At 45.2% G+C, this 20,654-nt stretch overlaps 1 protein-coding gene across 1 annotated transcript in view; it reads right to left on the minus strand.

The window, feature by feature from the left end:
• colgalt2 (collagen beta(1-O)galactosyltransferase 2) overlaps positions 1 to 20,654 on the minus strand; it is a 42,660-nt gene that overhangs the window by 3,175 nt on the left and 18,831 nt on the right. The window contains exons 2-11 of the mRNA XM_021603923.2: positions 15,453 to 15,563; positions 15,158 to 15,275; positions 14,818 to 14,952; positions 14,422 to 14,626; positions 13,007 to 13,126; positions 10,606 to 10,679; positions 5,946 to 6,052; positions 5,647 to 5,779; positions 5,401 to 5,528; positions 5,091 to 5,297 (exon numbers count right to left, since the gene is read on the minus strand). Coding sequence (XP_021459598.1) covers positions 5,091 to 5,297; positions 5,401 to 5,528; positions 5,647 to 5,779; positions 5,946 to 6,052; positions 10,606 to 10,679; positions 13,007 to 13,126; positions 14,422 to 14,626; positions 14,818 to 14,952; positions 15,158 to 15,275; positions 15,453 to 15,563 — 1,338 coding nt within the window. The remainder of the gene's footprint in view (positions 1 to 5,090; positions 5,298 to 5,400; positions 5,529 to 5,646; positions 5,780 to 5,945; positions 6,053 to 10,605; positions 10,680 to 13,006; positions 13,127 to 14,421; positions 14,627 to 14,817; positions 14,953 to 15,157; positions 15,276 to 15,452; positions 15,564 to 20,654) is intronic.

Below are 20,654 nucleotides of genomic sequence, written 5' to 3' on the forward strand. Positions count from 1 at the left end.
ACACCATACAACACTCCTTCCGTGGCCTCCAACTGCTCTTAAATGCTAGTAAAATGAAATGCATGCTCTTCAACCGATCGCTGCCCACACCCGCCCGCCCGACTAGCATCACTACTCTGGATGGTTCTGACTTAGAATATGTGGACAACTATAAATACCTAGGTGTCTGGCTAGACTGTAAACTCTCCTTCCAGACTCACATTAAGCATCTCCAATCCAAAATTAAATCTAGAATCAACTTGCTATTTCGCAACAAAGCCTCCTTCACTCCTGCTGCCAAACACACCCTCGTAAAACTGACTATCCTACCGATCCTCGAGTTCGGCAATGTAATTTAAAAAGTAGCCTCCAACACTCTACTCAGAAAATTGGATGCAGTCTATCACAGTGCCATCTGTTTTGTTACCAAAGCCCCATATACTACCCACCACTGCGACCTGTATGCTTACATTGGCTGGTCCTCGCTTAATATTCGTCGCCAAACCCACTGGCTCTAGGTCATCTATAAGCCTTTGCTAGGTATAGCTCCGCCTTGTCTCAGCTCACTGGTCACCATAGCAACACCAACCCGTAGCACGTGGTCCAGCAGGTATATTTCACTGGTCACCCCCAAAGCCAACACCTCATTTGGCCGCCTTTCCTTCCAGTTCTATGCTGCCAATGACTAGAACGAATTGCAAAAATCACTGAAGTTGGAGACCTACATCTCCCTCACTAACGTTAAGCATCAGCTGTCAGAGCAGCTTACCGATCACTGCAGCAGTACACAGCCCATCTGTAATAAGCACATCCAACTACCACATCCCCATACTGTTATTTATTTTGCTCCTTTGCACCCCAGTATCTCTACTTGTACACTCATCTTCTGCACATCTATCACTCCAGTGTTTAATTGTATATTTTAATTATTTTGCCACTATGACCTATTCATTGCCTTACCTCCCTTATCCTACCTCATTTGCACAGACTGTATGTAGACCTTTTTTCTATTATATTATTGACTGTATGTTTGTTTATTCCATTTGTAACTCTGTGTTGTTGTTTGTGTCGAACTGCTTTGCTTTATCTTGTCCAGGTCGCAGTTGTAAATGAGAACTTGTTCTCAACTAGCTTACCTGGTTAAATAAAGGTACATTTAAAAATAATACTAATAATAATAATAATAATAATAATAATAATAATAATAAATCTAAGTGAGTCAGAGAGTGGCAGGGGTGCAGAGAGGGGAGAGGAGTGACACGTCCACTTCAATCAGTCAGGCCCTGTCAGCCAGAGGTCAGCTGGTGGAGGTCAGCTGGTGGAGGTCAGCCCCCCCCCCCCCCCCCCCCCCCCCCGTGGCCATTTGAATGTCAGCACTCAAAGAGAGTGTAACCTAATGCCTGAATTTCTGCCCAGGGAGGTGAACCCTGAGAGAGACTTAGTCTGAGTGTTTAATTCTCCCAGCGTCAGCACAGAGCAGGCAGAGGAGAGGAGAAACTGCAGGGCATCCCTAACCCACTTTCACACTCATTCACTTTCTCCAGACTTAGCTCTCTCTTTCTCGCTCTCTCTCTCTCTCTCAGATACTCCCATATTTAAATTTCCCACACATATTACACAACCTACGTTTACCAACTACACACATTGCTGACTGTGTGTTTACATAGCACTCCTTCTCTTTCCCTCTCCTGTGCTCTCTCTCACACACACACAAACACACGCTGTGGTCTGAATTGACATAGTAATTCATACTCACACTCAGACACGCACACACACGGATACACAGACACACAGACGAATACACACACACACACCCTATAGAGAGGTCAGTAGTGCTGAGAGATTAATTAGCTGCACCATTAAGAGCATCTTGACTGGCTGCATCACCACTTGGTATGCCAATGGCATCCGACCGCAAGGCGTTACAGAGGGTAGTGCGTATGGTCCAGTACATCACTGGGGCCTAACTCCCTGCCTTTCAGGACCTCTATATCAGGCAGTGTCAGAGGAAGGCCCTAGCAATTGTCAAAGACTCCAGCCACCCAAGACACAGACTGTTCTCTCTGCTACCTCACAGCAAGCGGTACCGATGCACCAAGTCTGGAACCAACAGGACCCTGAACAGCTTCTATCCCCAAGACATAAGTTAACCAAATTGCTACCCGGACTATCTGCATTGACATATGTGATGACCCTTTTTATTCATCACATACACTGATGCTACTGTTTATTATCTATCCTGTTGCCTAATCACTTTTAGTCAGCCACCAATTGTGCAAGTTCTCCCACTTAAAAAGATGAGAGAGGCCTGTAATTTTCATTATAGGTACACTTCAACTATGACAGACAAAATGAGAAAAGAAAATCCAGAAAATCACATTGTAGGATTTTTAATGAATTTATTAGCAAATTATGGTGGAAAATAAGAATTTGGTCAATAACAAAAGTTTATCTCAATACTTTGTTATATACCCTTTGTTGGCAATGACAGAGGTCAAACGTTTTCTGTAAGTCTTCACAAGGTTTTCACACACTGTTGCTGGTATTTTGGCCCATTCCTCCATGCAGATCTCCTCTAGAGCAGTGATGTTTTGGGGCTGTTGCTGGGCAACACGGACTTTCAACTCCCTCCAAAGATTTTCTATGGGGTTGAGATCTGGAGACTGGCTAGGCCACTCCAGGACCTTGAAATGCTTATTATGAAGCCACTCCTTCGATGCCCGGACAGTGTGTTTGGGATCATTGTCATGCTGAAAGACCCAGCCACGTTTCATCTTCAATGCCCTTGCTGATGGAAGGAGGTTTTCACTCAAAATATCACGATACATGGCCCCATTCATTCTTTCCTTTACACGGATCAGTCGTCCTGGTCCCTTTGCAGAAAAACAGCCCCAAAGCATGATGTTTCCACCCCCATGCTTCACAGTAGGTATGGTGTTCTTTGGATGCAACTCAGCATTCTTTGTCCTCCAAACACGACGAGTTTAGTTTTTACCAAAAAGTTATATTTTGGTTTCATCTGACCATATGACATTCTCCCAATCTTCTTCTGGATCATCCAAATGCTCTCTAGCAAACTTCAGACGGGCCTGGACATGTACTGGCTTAAGCAGGGGGACACGTCTGGCACTGCAGGATTTGAGTCCCTGGAAGCGTAGTGCGTTACTGATGGTAGGCTTTGTTACTTTGGTCCCAGCTCTCTGCAGGTCATTCACTAGGTCCCCCCATGTGGTTCTGGGATTTTTGCTCACCATTCTTGTGATCATTTTGACCCCACGGGGTGAGATCTTGCGTGGAGCCCCAGATCGAGGGAGATTATCAGTGGTCTTGTATGTCTTCCATTTCCTAATAATTGCTCCCACAGTTGATTTCTTCAAACCAAGCTGCTTACCTATTGCAGATTCAGTCTTCCCAGCCTGGTGCAGGTCTACAATTTTGTTTCTTGTGTCCTTTGACAGCTCTTTGGTCTTGGCCATAGTGGAGTTTGGGGTGTGACTGTTTGAGGTTGTGGACAGGTGTCTTTTATACTGATAACAAGTTCAAACAGGTGCCATTAATAGAGGTAACGAGTGGAGGACAGAGGAACCTCTTAGAGAAGAAGTTACAGGTCTGTGAGAGCCAGAAATCTTGCGTGTTTGTAGGTGACCAAATACTTATTTTCCACCATAATTTGCAAATAAATTCATTAAAAATCCTACAATGTGATTTTCAGGAATTTTTTTCTCATTTGTCTGTCATAGTTGAAGTGTACCTATGATTAAAATTACAGGCCTCTCTCATCTTTTTATGTGGGAGAACTTGCACAATTGGTGGCTGACTAAATACTTTTTTGCCCCCCTGTATATTATACAGTACATAGCTACCTCAATTACCTCATACCACTGCACATCGACTCGGTACTGGTACCTCGTGTACATAGCCAAGTTATCATTCATTACTCATTGTGTATTTATTTGTTGTGTTATTTTCTTAAATATATTTTTCTCTACATTGTTGGGATGGGCCCTGTTTACGAAGCATGTGACAAATAAAAGTAGATTTGATTTAATTGAATTTTATTTCACACACACACACACACACACACACACACACACACACACACACACACACACACACACACACACACAGTTTCTCCCTGTCCATCTCTCCCCACCCCCATGCTCAGCTCTGGATCAATGGGAATCCTGTCCCTCTCACCAGTAGCAGGAAGAACCATTCCGGACCCACATTCCTCCGAGAGCCAGAGTGAGCGAAAGAGAGAGGGAGAGGAAGAGAGACGGGAAGAGAGGGGAGGACAGACGGGAAAATGCAAAGAGGGGTAGGAAGACTGAGGGAAAAAGAGCGGGAGTGGGAAGGGCAGAGAGGGTTAGGAGAGAGGTGAGAGAGAAAAGGGGCAGGGGAGCAAGGAGAGGCAGAGGACAGGGTGTCAGAGACAGAGATGGGGCTAAGAGGTGAGAGAGGGGTAGAGCAGGATTTCCCCAGGAGGAAGCAGACAGATAGGGAACCATTGTGTGTCCTACGAGGGTAAGGGACCCACTCCATACAGGAGAGAGAGAGAGGGGGAGACAGAGATGAATAGAGAGCGAGAGAGAGGAAGAGAAAAGGAGGAGGCAAGAGAGAGATGGCGTGTGGAAAGGTGTTGAAGAGAATGAGTGAGGGAGAAAGAAGAGGAAGACGGGGGCATGCTGGTATACCTCTAAAACAGCAGGCTATATAAACACATTTTTGCCTATGTATGTATTACTGTGCGTCACACTTCATTTTTGTTCTGATTGGTCGTCTAGTCTGTTTCTAGTCTCTGTGTTTGTCTGTCTGACTTTGACTGTCGAAACGTAAGTCTGTCTGCATCCTCTCCGTGTTTGTTTCTGCATACCTCTGCATACAATATAAATGCTGTTATAAATGTAGATGCTAAAATAAGTCTGTCCCTCATGCAGATGGTATCTCAATACGAGTCTGTTTGTCTTTCTGTCTCTAGCAGTCTTTCTATGCACTTCCCTGTCCCTCTGTCTGTCCCCGTCGGTTCTCCTGTCCGTTCCCTGTCTGTCCGTCCCCCTGTCTGACCCCCTATCTGTCTCCGTCTGTGTCAGTGCAGTCAGCCAGTCACTTACTTGGGGTGTTTGTTGAACATGACAGGGAGGAACTCATCGACAGGTAGCATCTTGCTGAAGGCCTGAGCAGCCAGCAGCTTCCTGGCACCCTGCGCTGACAGGGCATAGCCCAGCGTCCAATAAGAGTAGTCAGCCTCCACCAGGTTATTAACCCCTTCCACAGAACGCTCCGGTTGGTGCACCTGCATACGCTTACGCCCAACATAGCTGCAGGAGAGAGAGAGAGAACGATAGATGAAATGAATTATACATAAGCCCAAAATGTAGAATTACACATCATAACAATGCTACTTGTAGACGTATTTCTTACATGAGATCCCAGTCCAGCTGGGCCTTCTCTACTTCCTCTATGATGGTCATCATTCGCCTCTTAAATCTGGGCTCAAAGCGCACGTCATCCTCCAGCACCAGCACCTTGGAAAGACCACGCTCCGCCATCTGACAACAGCACAGAGAATAGGTCTGAGGTCACAAATCCGCAAGAGGACACAACCACTGAGAGGATAGGGGATCTGCATCCATCTATCGTAAGGACAGTATGGTTAGTTCAGCATACCTGTACCCAGGTGGAGTGGTGGCTGAGGAAGCAGCCTATCTCTCCTCTGGTTAGAACACGGCCAGAGTACGGGTCCTGATAACCTGGAATCATCTCTATACCCAATGCCTGCAGCTGAGAAGAGTTCAGAGCCCTGAGAGAGAGAGAGAATGAGAGTGAGAGAGAGAGAAAGAGAGGGATTGTGATCGATGAACAGAGAACTCATTTAAACCATAGTGTCCCATGCAGCTATGCAGTCCCGTGTGTGTGTGTGTGTGCGTGTGCGTGTGCGTGTGCGTGTGTGAGAGAGAGAGACCTACTTGCCGTCCACTGCGTCAGTGATGGTGGCCTGCAGACCCAGAGAGGCCATGGTGCTCAACATCCTCTGTCTCCTGTCCAGACGACGTTTCAGATTAATCAGGAATATCTGAAACGAAGGGAGGGAAGGAAGGGGAAGGAAGGGGGAGAGAAGGAGTGAGTAATCAGGAGGAGGAGGGGGAGTAATCAGAGTAGGAAAGTAGAGTTGGAAAAAAGGGGAGAGACACGGGGGTAATGGAGGAACAGGAAGTAAGAGCAGGAAAGGGAGGGTGAGAAATAAATGTCACATCAATATAAATAGTTCCTCTAAACCAGCAGTGGGCAATAAATTAGGCTCGAGGGCCACATTGGGATCTCAGAATTAAGTGAAGGGATGCAGAGAATTTTTTCGGACCGATTTGTTTTGCAAAAGCAATTTGTGGGCCAGAAAAAGGGGCAGTTATTTGAAAACTTGTAGTTCCATTATAATTTCTACATACTTTCTATCTGGTTTCAGACATTCAAGAGTGGCCTGGTGTCACGTCTACACCCACTCCTCCCCTCCGGCGCTCAACGTCACTGGTTTACTAACCACCGGTCCTGGCAACCATCATTACGCACACCTGGCATCAATCATTATGCATACCTGCGCTTCATCATGAGGCACACCTGGATTCCATTACCTCACTCATTACCTCCCCTTTATCTGGCACTCCCTTAGGTTCATTCCCCAGGCAGTATTGACTATGTGTTTCATGTCTGTACGCTACTCTTGTTTCTTGTATTGTGCCATGTTCCGTTTATTATTAAACTCACCACCTGCACTTGCTTCCCGAGTACCAGCGCCTACGATACAGAATACTGCCTCAACAAATGGAAGCAGCAGGAAATCAGGACATCTCCCAAATGGTTGATGAACAGGGATACCTACTTTGTCAACACCACGACCAGCTGGTGCAACTGGGGAAGGCTATGGAAGATGTGCTTCAGTCTTCAATGTCTCAAACATACCAGAGAGGCGTTGCCTTCAATTAGTGGAGGATACTCTGCCACCAGTCGACCCAGCACACCAGTCCATGTAACAGTCCGCCCAGGTCAGCGATGCCCTTCTGTCCCTCCCAGATAGATAAGACGGAACCCCCATCTAAATGCCGTGGCTCCCTATTCTAGTGCTCCCTCTATTTTACGCAACAGATGGGAACCCCAACCACTGAAAGGTCCAAAGATGCCACGGTTATTTCTCTGCTGACTGGGCGGGCGTTGGAGTGAGCTACAGCTGTCGAGGAGAGGAGGAGCTGGATTCGTATAAAGGGTTCATGGCTCTGTTCAGAGGCATCTTCGATCATCCACCGGAGGGTAGAGAGGGGAGTGAGCGCCTATTCCAACTATGTCAGGATGACCAGACCGCTGCAGAGTACGCCCTCACCTTCCAGACTGTAGCAGCAGCCAACGGATGGAATGAGCCGGCGCTCTGTACGCTATTCAGAGGAGGACTGCGCGAGGAGGTCCAGACGGAACTGGCATGTGAAGACGATAACCTCTCCTTGGACGTACTCATTGCGATGGCCATCTGTCTGGACAACCTACATTGGGAGCATCGGTACCCTCGTCAGTTCTCTCCCTCCCTCAGTGACCACTCTGTATCAGATTCTGAACCCTTGGAAGTAGGGGTCACACGCCTCCCTGTGGCTGAACGACGTAGATGTTAACAGCTGGGGCTCTGTCGCTATTGTCCGAACTCGGGATCCACGAGAGTAGAGAGACGGACATGTGACCTTCTACCTCCTGGGGCAGCTGTGTGTATTCCCATCTGCATCATTTTCTGCCAGACCCTTGTGTCAATCTACAGTGCTAGTGGATTCCAGTGCTGTGGGGAACTTTATTGACCAGACCCTTGCCTCCTCTCTCAACATCACCTCATACCCACTCTCCTATCTGTTTCTTGTTCAAGCCCTGGATAACTGATCACTATGATCCGGAACCATTACACACATCACATCACCACACCACTCACCCTCACTGAGGAGTCCACTCATCAGGAAAACATTCCTTTCTAACAATTAGTGCTCCAGTTCACAAGATCATCCTCGGAGGCCGATGCCATAACCCCATCATCTCATGGTCGAGAATGAAAATCACGGACTGGGCACCCGAATGCGGAGGACCTGCCATCTCTCTCGAATCGTATCCCCTGTGGTCTGGGAAGTCGATACGGGCATTTGCCAGGCTCTGGAGAGGGAACCCGCAGCCACTACCTATCCTCCTGAGCACTACATTCCCACAGGGGATAAGGGAGCGGCTGTTGACCTGGGCACATCTACATTCCCACAGGGGATAAGGGAGCGGCTGTTGACCTGGACACATCTACATTCCCACAGGGGATAAGGGAGCGGCTGTTGACCTGGGCACATCTACATTCCCACAGGGGATAAGGGAGCGGCTGTTGACCTGGACACATCTACATTCCCACAGGGGATAAGGGAGCGGCTGTTGACCTGGCCACACAAAGCTGTCGTTGCTGGACATCCTGGGGTCACCCGTACTATTCAATCTCTCTCCGAGATGTATTGGTGGCCCACCATGGCGCAGGATGTTGTTTGTTACGTCAACTAATGTTCTGTGTGTGCCGAAACTAAGTCCCCGGCACGCTCCAGCAGGGGAACTCCTTCCCTAGTCTCATCTGTCCATTGACTTTGTTACCGATCTTCCCTCTGATGGTTTCACCACCATTCTGGTGGTTGTGGATACATTTTCTAAATCATGCCAGTTTATTCCACGCTCTGGACTCCCTACAGCTCTCCAGGGGCTGAGGCAATGTTCCAGCAGGTCTTCCGGCACTATGGCCTTCCAGCACTATGGCCTTCCAGAGGACATCGTCTCTGACCGTGGACCACAATTCCCGTCACGGGTATGGAGGGTTTTTATGGAGTAACTGGGGTTCAGTTACACTTCTGGGTACCGACCTCAGTCCAACGGGCAGGTGGAGAGGATGAACCAGGAGCTGGGGAGGTTCCTGAGGAGTCTCTGCCAGGACTGGCTGGGGGAGTGGGCCCGACTCCTCCACCGGGCTGACTCCCTTCCAGTGTATCCTGGGTTATCAGCCGGCCCTGCAAGAAGCTTTTTTAACCCCAAATAATAATTCCCCCACAAATGTCTATATATACGTAACCTTTCTGGGAAGGGAGTTCCGCTAGCGGAACACCTGGCCTACAGCCAGTGAAATTGCAGGGCGCCAAATTCAAATAACAGAAATCTCATAATTAAAATTCCTCAAACATACAAGTATTATACAACATTTTAAAGCTAAACTTCTTGTAAAATACAGCCACTGTGTCAGATTTCAAAAAGGCTTTACGGCGAAAGCACACCATGCGATTATGTTAGGACAGTGCCTTGCCACAAAAAACCATACAGACATTTTCCAGTGTCATAAAAGAAATTGAGTTAAAATGAATCACTAACCTTTGATGATCTTCATCTGGTGGCACTCCCAGGACTCCATGTTACGCAATATATGTTTGTTTTGTTCGATAAAGTTAATCTTTATGTCCAAAAACCTCTGTTTAAATTGACGCTTTATGTTCAGTAATGCATTGTCTCAAACAAACATCTGGTGAAATTACAGAGAGCCAAATTAAATTACAGAAATACTCAAACATTGATGAAAGATACAAGTGTTATACATAGGATTAAAGATAAACTTCTTGTTAATCCAGCCGCTGTGTCAGATTTCAAAAAGGCTTTACGGCGAAAGCACACCATGTGATTATGTTAGGACAGCACCTAGCCACAAAAACCATACAGACATTTTCCAGCCAAGGAGAGGTGACAAAAGTCAGAAATAACGTTCAAATTAATCACTTACATTTGATCTTCATCTGGTGGCACTCCCAGGACTCCATGTTACACAATAAATGTTTGTTTTGTTCAATAAAGTTCATCTTTATGTCCAAAACCCTCATTTTTGTTCGCACGTTTAGTTCAGTAATCCATATGCACAAAGCGCGGGCACAACTTCCATACGAAAAGTCAAAAAGTTCCATTAAAGTTCGTAGAAACATGTCAAACGATGTCTATAATCAATCCTTATGATCTTTTAATCATAAATATTCAATATTATTTCAACCGGACAACAGCGTTGACAATAGAAAAGAAAGATAACCAACGACGCGCTCACAGCCACGCACGATAAACAACTCATGGCTTTCAGCTAAGCCACTTACTTTGAGTGCTCTTATTCTCTCCCCTTTCACAATAGAAGCCTGAAACAACTTCTAAAGACTGTTGACATCTACTGGAAGCATTAGGATGTGCAATCTGACCCCACAGACACTGGATAGGCATTCACCTGAAAACTACAAACCTCAGAATTCCTGGTTGGATTTTTCTCAGATTTTCACCTGCCATATGAGTTCTGTTATACTCATAGACCTTATTTTAACAGTTTTGGGAACTTTAGAGTGTTTTCTATCCAAATCTACTAATTACATGCACATCCTAGCTTCTGGGTCTGAGTAACAGGCAGTTTACTCTGGGCAAGCTTTTCATCCAAACTTCCCAATGCTGCCCCCTATCCCAAACAGGTTTTAAACCTCCCCCGGGCCAGATTGAATGGTCTCGCGGGCCTGGTCTGTATATTGCCCACCCCTGCTCTAAACAGTCAGGGCCAGTGTCTTACTGTACCTCATCAAAGCCCATCTTGTCCTGCGGCATCTCGGGATTGTACAGGTACTCTGAGGGTGCTATGTTGTGATCAACTGTAGAAACAGAAGAGTTAGAGTTAATACAGCAGAGTGGAATCAGAGAGAGTATGCCCTCTAGGGTCAAACTGGTTTATTTACCATTTTCATGAGCAGAGAGAAATGCTGAGGGAGGAAGGAAAGAGAACTAGAGTTAGCAGAGAGGAAGAGGCGAAGCGAGAGGGTTAAGTGACAAATTTGGTCAACAAAAAATGCAATTGCTAATTTCCTACTTGGGGCTTATTTGATTGAATAGATGTTTCGTGATGGTTAGGTTATGAATGTTCTGTTTGTCTGTTGCCAGTTCGTCTTGTCAAGCTTACCAGCGTGTTTTCCGAGTTCCTGTTTTTCCTAGTCCACCCGGTTTTGACCTCTTGCCTGTCCTGACACTGAGCCCGCCTGCCTGACCATTCTGTGGTCAGGCTCTGTTATTCACCAGGTTCAACTTCACCATCTCCTACCGCCAATGGTCTAAGAATGTGAAGCCAGATGCTCTCTCTCACCTGTACAGTTCCGCTGCCACACCCTCTGACTCTGAGACCATCCTCCCTACCTCATGCCTTGCGGCTTCAGTTGTCTGGGGGTATTGAGACCCTGGTCCGCAAGGTACCAGGTCCTGGAATGGGCTCATTCCTCCAGGCTTACCTGTCCTCCTGGCTCCTGTCAAACCCTGGCCTTCCTCTGGCAACGCTTCTAATGGCCCACTATGGTTCCTGATGCCTCTGCCTTCGTCACTGCATGCACGGTATGTGCCCAGATTTCATCCCCAGTCCAACGGCCAGTCGGAGCGAGCGAACCATGACCTGGAAACGACACTACGGTGCCTTGTCTCAACCAACCCCACTACCTGGAGCCAACAACTGGTCTGGGTGGAGTATGCCCGGGAACACTCTTCCCTGCTCGGCCAGTGGACTCACCCCATGGAGCACTCGAAAGGGGAATCAGTCCCCGCTCTTCCTGGAGCAAGAACAGGAAGTCAACATACCCTCGGCCCAGGTGTTCGTCCGCTGGAAAAGAGCTTGGGCGGCTCTTCTCAAGACCAACTCCAGGTATTGTCGACAAGCGGCCCGCTGCTGGACTCCAGCTCCCCGTTATCGTCTTGGGCAGAGGGTATGGCTATCAACATGGGACTTGCCCCTCCAGGTGGAGTCCCACAAACTGTCCCCCCCGTTTCATTGGTCCCTTCCCCATCTTTAGAGTCCTTTTCATATGTTCAGGATTAAGCTCTTGTCTAACAGCCCTTTATCTTCTGTTTCCATGCCCACCCCCCTCCCCGTGTCATCGATGGCCATCTGGCGTACACGGTGAGAAGCCTCCTGAGTGTTCGACCACGGGGCAGGGGTTTCCAGTACCTGGTTGACTAGGAGGGCTATGGCCCGGAAGAGAGGGTGCTGGGTTCCCGCTAAGGACACCCTGGTCAACCAGATATGCACCCAGGTAGGACGCCAGGTGGTGCCCCTGGGGGGGAGGGTACTGTCACACCCTGATCGGGTTCACCTGTCCTTGTGATTGTCTCCATCCCCCTCCATGTGTCACCCATATTCCCTATTACCCTCAGTGTATTTATACCTGTGTTCTCTGTTTGTCTGTTGCCAGTTCGCCTTGCCTTGTCAAGTCAACCGGCGTGTTTTCCGAGTACCTGTTTTTCCTAGTCTGTTTTTTCTAGTCCTCCCGGTTTTGACCTCTTGCCTGCCCTGACACTGAGCTCGCCTGCCTGACCATTCTGCCTGCCTCTGACCTCAAGCCTGCCTGCCACCCTTTACCGTTTGCACTCTGCCCTGGTTATGAACTCTTGTCTGTCCTCGACCTGCCTCTTGCCTGCCCCTTGTTGCTCAATAAATATTAGAGACTCAAACCATCTGCCTCCTGTGTCTGTATCTGGGTCTCGCCCTGTGTCGTTATTACGAATGCACTGATATAAATGGACGCAAGTGGCATTTCGTCAACTTGAAAAAACAACTTCATATTGGAGTTGTGGCAGTTTACAAGTGTATCTGCTCTCTAATAGACTAGAATGGTCTCGCCTCTTCCCACCATCTTTGAGGACATGTATTTCCATTGTTAGAGTAGTCACTTGACTATCTTGTCAATCTAATATATAATCTTTGGAGTTAGTAAAGCACTGCAGCAGGTCTGAGACAGAAAGAAGTTGTGATGGGCTATAGATGCTTAAACTATTACTACTGCTATTCTGGTGATAAGCATCAGGGTTAAGGATAGGTTTTTGCTTAAGGGTTAGGGTTAAGTTTAGGGTTAAGGCTTGGGTCAGTTTTAGTGGACCATCTGTAGGGGACTGTGTTATTTAGAGAGGTATGTGTGTGTTTGTCATAGGTGTGTGTGCTTACTCATGGCCTCAGCGATGGTGTGTGTGAAGCTCTCCTTCTCGTCGTCAACATTCTGCGAGGCCTTCAGAGGAACCGGTAGGAAGCCATAGTGCTCTCTGTTACACACGTACATCTGCACATCTGGAAACAAACACAGTCACACAGAGTTCATCAACAACACACTGATACACACATACACCTGGACATCTGGAAACAAACACTGCTATACACAAACACTACCATGATTGTATCAGCGAAGTACACACTGGTAGACAGCCTACAGACTCGCACAGCTAAGCATACACAATGTCTCATATAACCACAGTATTTAAAGGAAGATACAGTAAGCACAATGATATACAACTGACGGAATATATACAACAATGTCTTGGCCTTGTGATTTGAAGCAATCCGGAGCAATTTTTTGGGAGAGGCTGTTGATCCTCTGTGGCCGAATCACGCTCTCTGTTGTAATGTTTTGAAGGATTGTATTTGTTTTTGTGTAGACAGGAGTAGTTGTATGGTTTTGGCGAGTTCAATTCGGTTTACTTTGGCTTCCGCAGGCCTATTGGACACCTATGGTTTTGTGTATAAGTAACTTAGGCACTTTAGTGTACATACATACCATGTATACATATTCATTCAATAACATGTACCATTTGTGGGTATTAGGGCCTCTTCTGAAAGGTAATTAAGAACTCGATGTCTGACAGGTTCAATCACTCATGATCAGTATCATTCTGTGGTCACTGGTCATCATCATATTCCTGTAGCATTTCAGATGGATACAGTTGGTATTGTCTCGGTTATTATCTATGCTTAGAGCACGTCAATGGTTGTATTGAATTGTTTAATGCCCTAACCAATGGAAGAAACACTTAAAGAACATGGCCGTGTGTGTGTCAATGTGTGTGAGAGTTGTGTGCGTGCGTATGAGAGAGAGAGAGACAGTGAGATGTGAGTATTGTTTGTGCATTCCTGTTATGTGTGTAATAGTTCTGCTGGTACTCTACCGATCATTAGCCACAACAATTAAATCAAATCAAATGTTATTGGTCACATACACATGTTTGCGGGTGTAGCGAAATTATTGTATAATTACACACATTCAGTCAAGTAATTAAGTCACACATCTGGTCAACATCAATTACCCAGCCTGCCTTGTTTCCTTCATTTAAACACCTGATCGGTTATTTTGTAAAACATGCCTTTAGCACAAGACATAGTACTAGCGGTTGTTTCTGAACCAGGCTATATGACTGTAAGCTTACACAGTTGGTAGGTGGGAGGGGTAGCTATAATGTGAGGGCTATGTTTTACAACATCCAATAACATGGACGAGGATTTTGTTTCTGGACAGGCTCATGGTGACCACACGTGGCGGGGTTGAAGGGATGGGGGGCGATTGGGGTTGGGGGTGTGTGTTGAACTCTGACCTGCCTGCCGGGCAGAGAAGGAGAACACCATGATGTCATCGAAGGCCCAGCTGTAGTCAGGGTGAGGGGGGTAGAAGGCCAGCTCCCTGCTGGCGCCACGCCTCAGGTCCAGCAGGAAGGTAGAGTGCACCATGGGTACAGCGAAGCAACCCAGACGCTTCCACTCCCTGATTGGCTGGTAGTCAGGGGTACGTTTGTAGTAACCCTGGGGGAGAGATGGAGAGAAATGGAGAGGGAGAAAGATGAAGATAGAAGGAGACAGAGAGAATTTAAAATGTGAAGGGCTAAGGGGTACCGAGTGCTATGAGGTCCCAAATGGTAATTGGAATGACTTTAATTGTCACTGTGAAGAGGTGACAAAGAGAGTAATGATGTGGTCTCTATTAAGCTGTTTACCTGTGGGGTGATGCCACACCAGAAGTTAGAGTAGAGAGAGCGTGACTCTAGCATGGGAGCTACCAGAGTCAGGTTCTCAGCCATGAGCAGGTTGAGAATCTTTGGGTTGGTCAGCAGGTTATCACCGTCTGCAAACTAGATACGGAGAGAGACAGAGCAGGATACCGCATAAACACACAGAATGTAATCTAACAAACATCTAGTATTGCAGGTATACAGTCTCATGAAACCAGAGACAGAAAGCAGGCATCATCATTCACGTACAATAATGCGGCTAACTAATGTTACACTGAAATGTAACACATGTAATCTCATAGGTATGTTATGAACTCAGTCTCACCAGTATGTAATCTGCCCAGCGTTCCCGTGCTGCCTTAAGAGCAGCCTGCCTCAGTTTCATCACATGGTTGAAGCGGGACGGAGGCCAGTGCTTGGGCCCCCACTCATCAGTATAGGACCTGAGGACATGACAAAGAGCTTTATTTTCAGTGTCTCATATTCACCATGCACTGATGAGCAGTGAACTTTATCAAAGATGTATAAAATGTAAGAATGTGAACCAGACTAGATGGTGTGGTGAGATGCCCAGAGTCTGGGGAGGAGAGGTTGGCTGGGAGGGGGTAAAGTAGACTTACTTGGGCTCCTCCATAGGTCTCCACTCCACATAGTGGTACTGGTCCTGAGCCTGCTTCAGCCACTCCCTCAGCATGGCTGTGCTGTTGTCCACACTGTGGTCTGTCGCTGCCCTGAGACACAACATATTATGGGACACTATATTAACACAACGTAATGCACAAACAAGGTAATGCAGTGCCAACTCACTGTAGCCCTAATGTTTTCCATTATTTAAAAAAACTGCAGAAAATGTGGTGTTTCTATGTCAAACAGTTTTGTTATATTTCAGGCTTGTGTAATATAAAGTGTAATATTGTGATGTAAACTCGAAATTGAATACATTTCAACTCTACATCTGACATGATACAGGTGTCTTCTTTTTTAAGCTCATAACCATGTGTCTGAGGTGTATACGTTTGTTTGAAAGTAGATTTATTTAAAACACTTTGACCCTGATTTAGCCCACTACAGTATTAAAAAAACCATGACGAGAGTGTCAACATAACACATCAAGGTAATGTGTCGACATGATACAGCAACATAGCTGATATACTGTGTGTAGGATCAGAACACACGCACACACACACAGTGTCCTGTGTAAATCAGGTCTGGCAGACAGTTTGGAAAGCTATAAGGTGGAAAGGCTGTAAGTACAAACCACAGAGAGTAAAAAGAGCAACAAACAAACAGGCCAGAGTGTACAGTACAGTACTGCAGCTGGAACACCTCAACCCTCCTTACTGACACTGCTGCCACTGTCTGCACACCGTTTGCCTGTCCTTACACACACCTACCCCAACTCTGTCATAGACTCATCCAGTCACACATTCACCCTGTCTTTCTCACCCATGCTATCACACTGTCACTTCTACAGAGTTGTGGCCTCACAGTAATAGCATATGACCTTGAGAGGGTATCTAGAGTACAACTTCAACATAATCAAGTAAATCTAACCTGCTTCCCTCTCTCTCTGCACCTAATACAGTATGTGCTTAATGGAGGAAAGGTCAATAGAGAGAGAGAGCGAGGCCAGTGTATCTGTAGAGGTCGCAGTGCCACTGCTGGCTCACACACTCACACACACACACAGACTGGAGTTTTCCACTGCTTGCTGTAATATTCCCGACCATAACCTCTCCAGACAAACTCATTGCCTACTATGTTGGAGTGCAGACAAACCAGAGATAGCAGTGTATAAACACACATTTTACAAAACCGCTGCTAACACTGTCCACCGTGAGATAACACTGTAGACAGAATTCATTACACACACCCAGTTCAGAGATAACAATATTGACATCTGTGACACACACACACACAGCTCCAGAGAGAGAGAGAGAAAGAGTGAGAGAGAGCGAGAGAGAGAGATCTCTCAGCAGAGAGATTTGTTGTGACTTCATATTAACAGCTAGACACTAACAGATTTCCAGACAGACAGCGCCAGTCCAGCTGGAGAGAGAACGTAGGCCTGAAGGACCACAGGGGCAATCATGGGGTTAATAACAGCCCTTTCACAATGTGTGTCCCAGTGTGTGTGTTCGTTCATGTTTGAGCCTGTGTAAGGAGGTATACAGTGCCTTCAGAAAGTATTCATTTCCACATTGTTACAAAGTCAGATTAAAATCGCTAGAAAAATGTAAATATTTGTACAAAAATTATTACAAATAAAACACTACTATATCTTGATTAGATAAGTACTCAATACACGTTAGAATCTCCTTTGGCAGTGATTATTGCTGTGAGTCTTTCTGGGTAAGTCTCTAAGAGCATTGCACACCTGGATTGTACAATATTTGCACATTATACTTTTAAAAATTCTTCAAGATCTGTCAAGTTGGTTGTTAATCATTGCTATACAGTCATTTTCAAGTCTTGTCATAGATTTTCAAGACAATTTAACTGTAACTAGGCCACTCAGAAACATTCAATGCCGTCTTGGTAAGCAACTGCAGTGTATATTTGGCCTTGTGTTTTAGGTTATTGTCCTGCTGAAATGTGAATTTATCTCCCAGTGTCGGTTGGAAAGCAAAGTGGAACATGATTTCCTCTAGGATTTTGCCTGTGCTTAGCTCTAATCCATGTATTTTTATCCTATAAACTCCCTAGTCCTTGCCGATGAGAAACATACCCATAACATGATGCAGCCCCCACGATTGAAAATATGAAAAGTGATATTCAGTGATGTGTTGTGTTGAAATGTGCCCCAAACATAATGCTTTGTATTCAGGAAATATAGTGAATTGCTTTTCCACATTTGTTGCAGTTTTACTTTAGTGCCTTATTGCAAACAGGATGCATGTTTTGGAATATTTTTATTCTGTACAGGCTTCCTTCTTTTCACTCTGTCTATTAGGTTAGTATTGTTACTATTGTGGAGTAACTACATGTTGTTGATACATCCTCAGTTTTCTCCAATCACAGCCATTAAACTCTGTAACTGTTTTAATGTCTCCATTGGTGTCACGACTCCTACCGAAGGTGGCTCCCCTTCCTGTTCGGGTGGCACTCGGCGGTCGTCGTCACCAGCCTACTAGCTGCCACTGATCCCTTTTCCCCTTTCTGTTTATTGGTTTCACCTGTTTTGTGTTTAGGCTGATTAGTCGGGCTATGTTAACCAGTAGGCCCGCCTGCTCTTTGTGAGGGATTGTTTTGTGTTGCTACTGTGCACGTTTGAGGTTGACGTGTTTTTCGTTCTTGGGCTTTTCTCCGGACTGTTTGAGTCCCCGTGTTTGGTGCATTTGTTTTGTTGTGCACCCTGTGTTTCGTGGGGTGGCTTATGTTTGCCTTGCAATTAAAAGCGCTACCCTGTACTCTCTGCTTCCTGCGCCTGACTTCGCACCCACTACGCCCAGAGCTTTACAATTGGCCTCATGTTGAAATCCCTGAGCGTTTTCCTTCCTCTCTGGCAACTGAGTTAGGAAGGACGCCTGTATCTTTGTAATGACTGGGTGTATTGATATACCATCCAAAGTGTAATAAAAATATCTTCACCATGCTCAAAGGGATATTCAATGTTTGCTTTTTTATTTTTACTGATCTACCAAAAGGTGCCCTTCTTTGCGAAGCCTCCCTGGTCTGTGTGGTTGAATCTGTGTTTGAAATTCACTGCTAAACTGAAGGACCTTACAGATACTTGTATGTATGGGGTACAGAGATGAGGTAGTCATTCAAAAATCATGTTAAACACTATTATTGCACACAGAGTGAGTCCATGCAACTTATTATGTGACTTGTTAAGCACATTTCTACTCCTGTACTTATTTAGGCTTGCCATAACAAAGGGGTTGAATACTTATTGACTCAAGACATTTCAGCTCTTCATTTTTTATTAATTTGTAAAAATGTAATAAAAATAATAATTCCACTTTGACATTATTGTGTGAAGGCCTGGGACAAAATAATCCAGGCTGTACAACACAACAAAATGTGGACAAAGTCAAGGTGTATGAATACTTTCTGAAGGCCTTCAGACCCTTTGCTCTGAAACTCAAAATTGAGCTCAGGTGCATCTTGTTTCCATTGATCATCCTTGAGATGTTTCTACAACTTGATTGGAGTCCACCTGTGATAAATTCAAAAGATTGGACATGATTTTGAAAGGTACACACCTGTCTATATAAGGTCCCACAGTTGACAGTGCATGTCAGAGCAAAAACCAAGCCATGAGGTTGAAGGAATTGTCTGTAGAGCTCTGAGACAGGATTGTGTGTGTTTTTGCTTTGTCATTATGGGGCATTGTGTGTAGATTGATGAGGGAAAAAAATGATTTAATACATTTTAGAATTTAACGTAACAAAGTGTCGAAAAAGTCAATGGGTCTGAATACTTTCAGAATGCACTGTACATGCTTTATGGTAATGTCAGCAGTGGTTTACGTGTGGTTGTGTGTGTGTGTGTGTGTGTGTGTGTTGCAGAAACATGGGAAGAGAGGTCTAATGAAATTAGCGAGTGTGTGTGTTTGCACATGAATGGGTATGTGGGAGTAAGCAGCATTCGGAATTTTGGATGAAAAGCGTGCCCAAATTAAACTGCCTGCTCCTCAGGCCCATAAGCTAGGATATGCATATAATTAGTAGATTTGGATAGAAAAGACTCTAAAGTTTCCAAAACTGTTAAAATAATGTCTGTGAGTATAACAGAACTGATATGGCAGGCGAAAACCCGAGGAAAATCCAACCAGGAAGTACTATTATTTTGAAAGGCTGTTTTTCCATTGATAGCCTATCCACCATACAAAGACTTAGGACCCAGTTCACGATCTCTATGGCTTCCTCAAAATGTGACCAGTCTTTAGGCATTGTTTCAGGCTTTTACTCTGAAAAATATAGATACACCGCTTTCAATGAGAGGACAGTGGACATTTCCATCCATGAACCAAGCACGTGATCTGGATTTCTTGTTTACCTTTTCCATTGACGAAGCTTTTGTCCGGTTGAAATATTATAGATTATTTATGACAAAAACAACCTAAGTATTGATTTTAAACATGGTTTGACATGTTTCTACTCTCTTTTATTGTACTTTTTTGACTTTTCGTCTTGGTTTTGAGAGCGTGCATTGTGCGTTTGGATTTCTGAACAAAACGCACCAACAAAATGTAGGTATTTGGACATAAAGATGAACTTTATCGAACAAAATGAACATTTGTTGTCTAACATGGAGACCTGGGAGTGCCACCAGATGAAGATCATCAAAGGTAAGTGATTCATTTTAATGCTATTTCTGACTTTTGTGACATGGCTGGTTGGAAAATGGCTGTATGGGTTTCTGTGGCTAGGAGCTGACCTAACATAATCACAAAGTGTGCTTTCGCTGTAAAGCCTTTTTGAAATCTGACACAGCGGTTGCACTAAGGAGAAGTTTATCTGTATTCGTATGTTTAATACTTGTATCTTTTATCAATGTTTATAATGAGTATTTCTGTAATTTGATGTGGCTCTCTGCACTTTCTCTTGATGTTTGTTTGAGACAAAGCATTTCTGAACACAACACACCAATTTCAAATGAGGTTTTTGGACATAAAGATTAACTTCATCGAACAAAACACACATTTTACTGTGTAACATGAAGTCCTGTGAGTGCCATCTGATGAAGATCAAAGGTTAGTGATTAATTTAATCACTATTTCTGACTTTGTGAGCCCTCTTCTTGGCTGGAAAATGGCTGTATGGTTTTCTGTGACTAGTTGCTGACCTAACATAATCGTTTGGTGTGCTTTCGCC

The sequence above is a fragment of the Oncorhynchus mykiss genome, chromosome 5 (assembly GCF_013265735.2).
Source record: "Oncorhynchus mykiss isolate Arlee chromosome 5, USDA_OmykA_1.1, whole genome shotgun sequence".
Classification (NCBI taxonomy): Eukaryota; Metazoa; Chordata; class Actinopteri; order Salmoniformes; family Salmonidae; genus Oncorhynchus; species Oncorhynchus mykiss.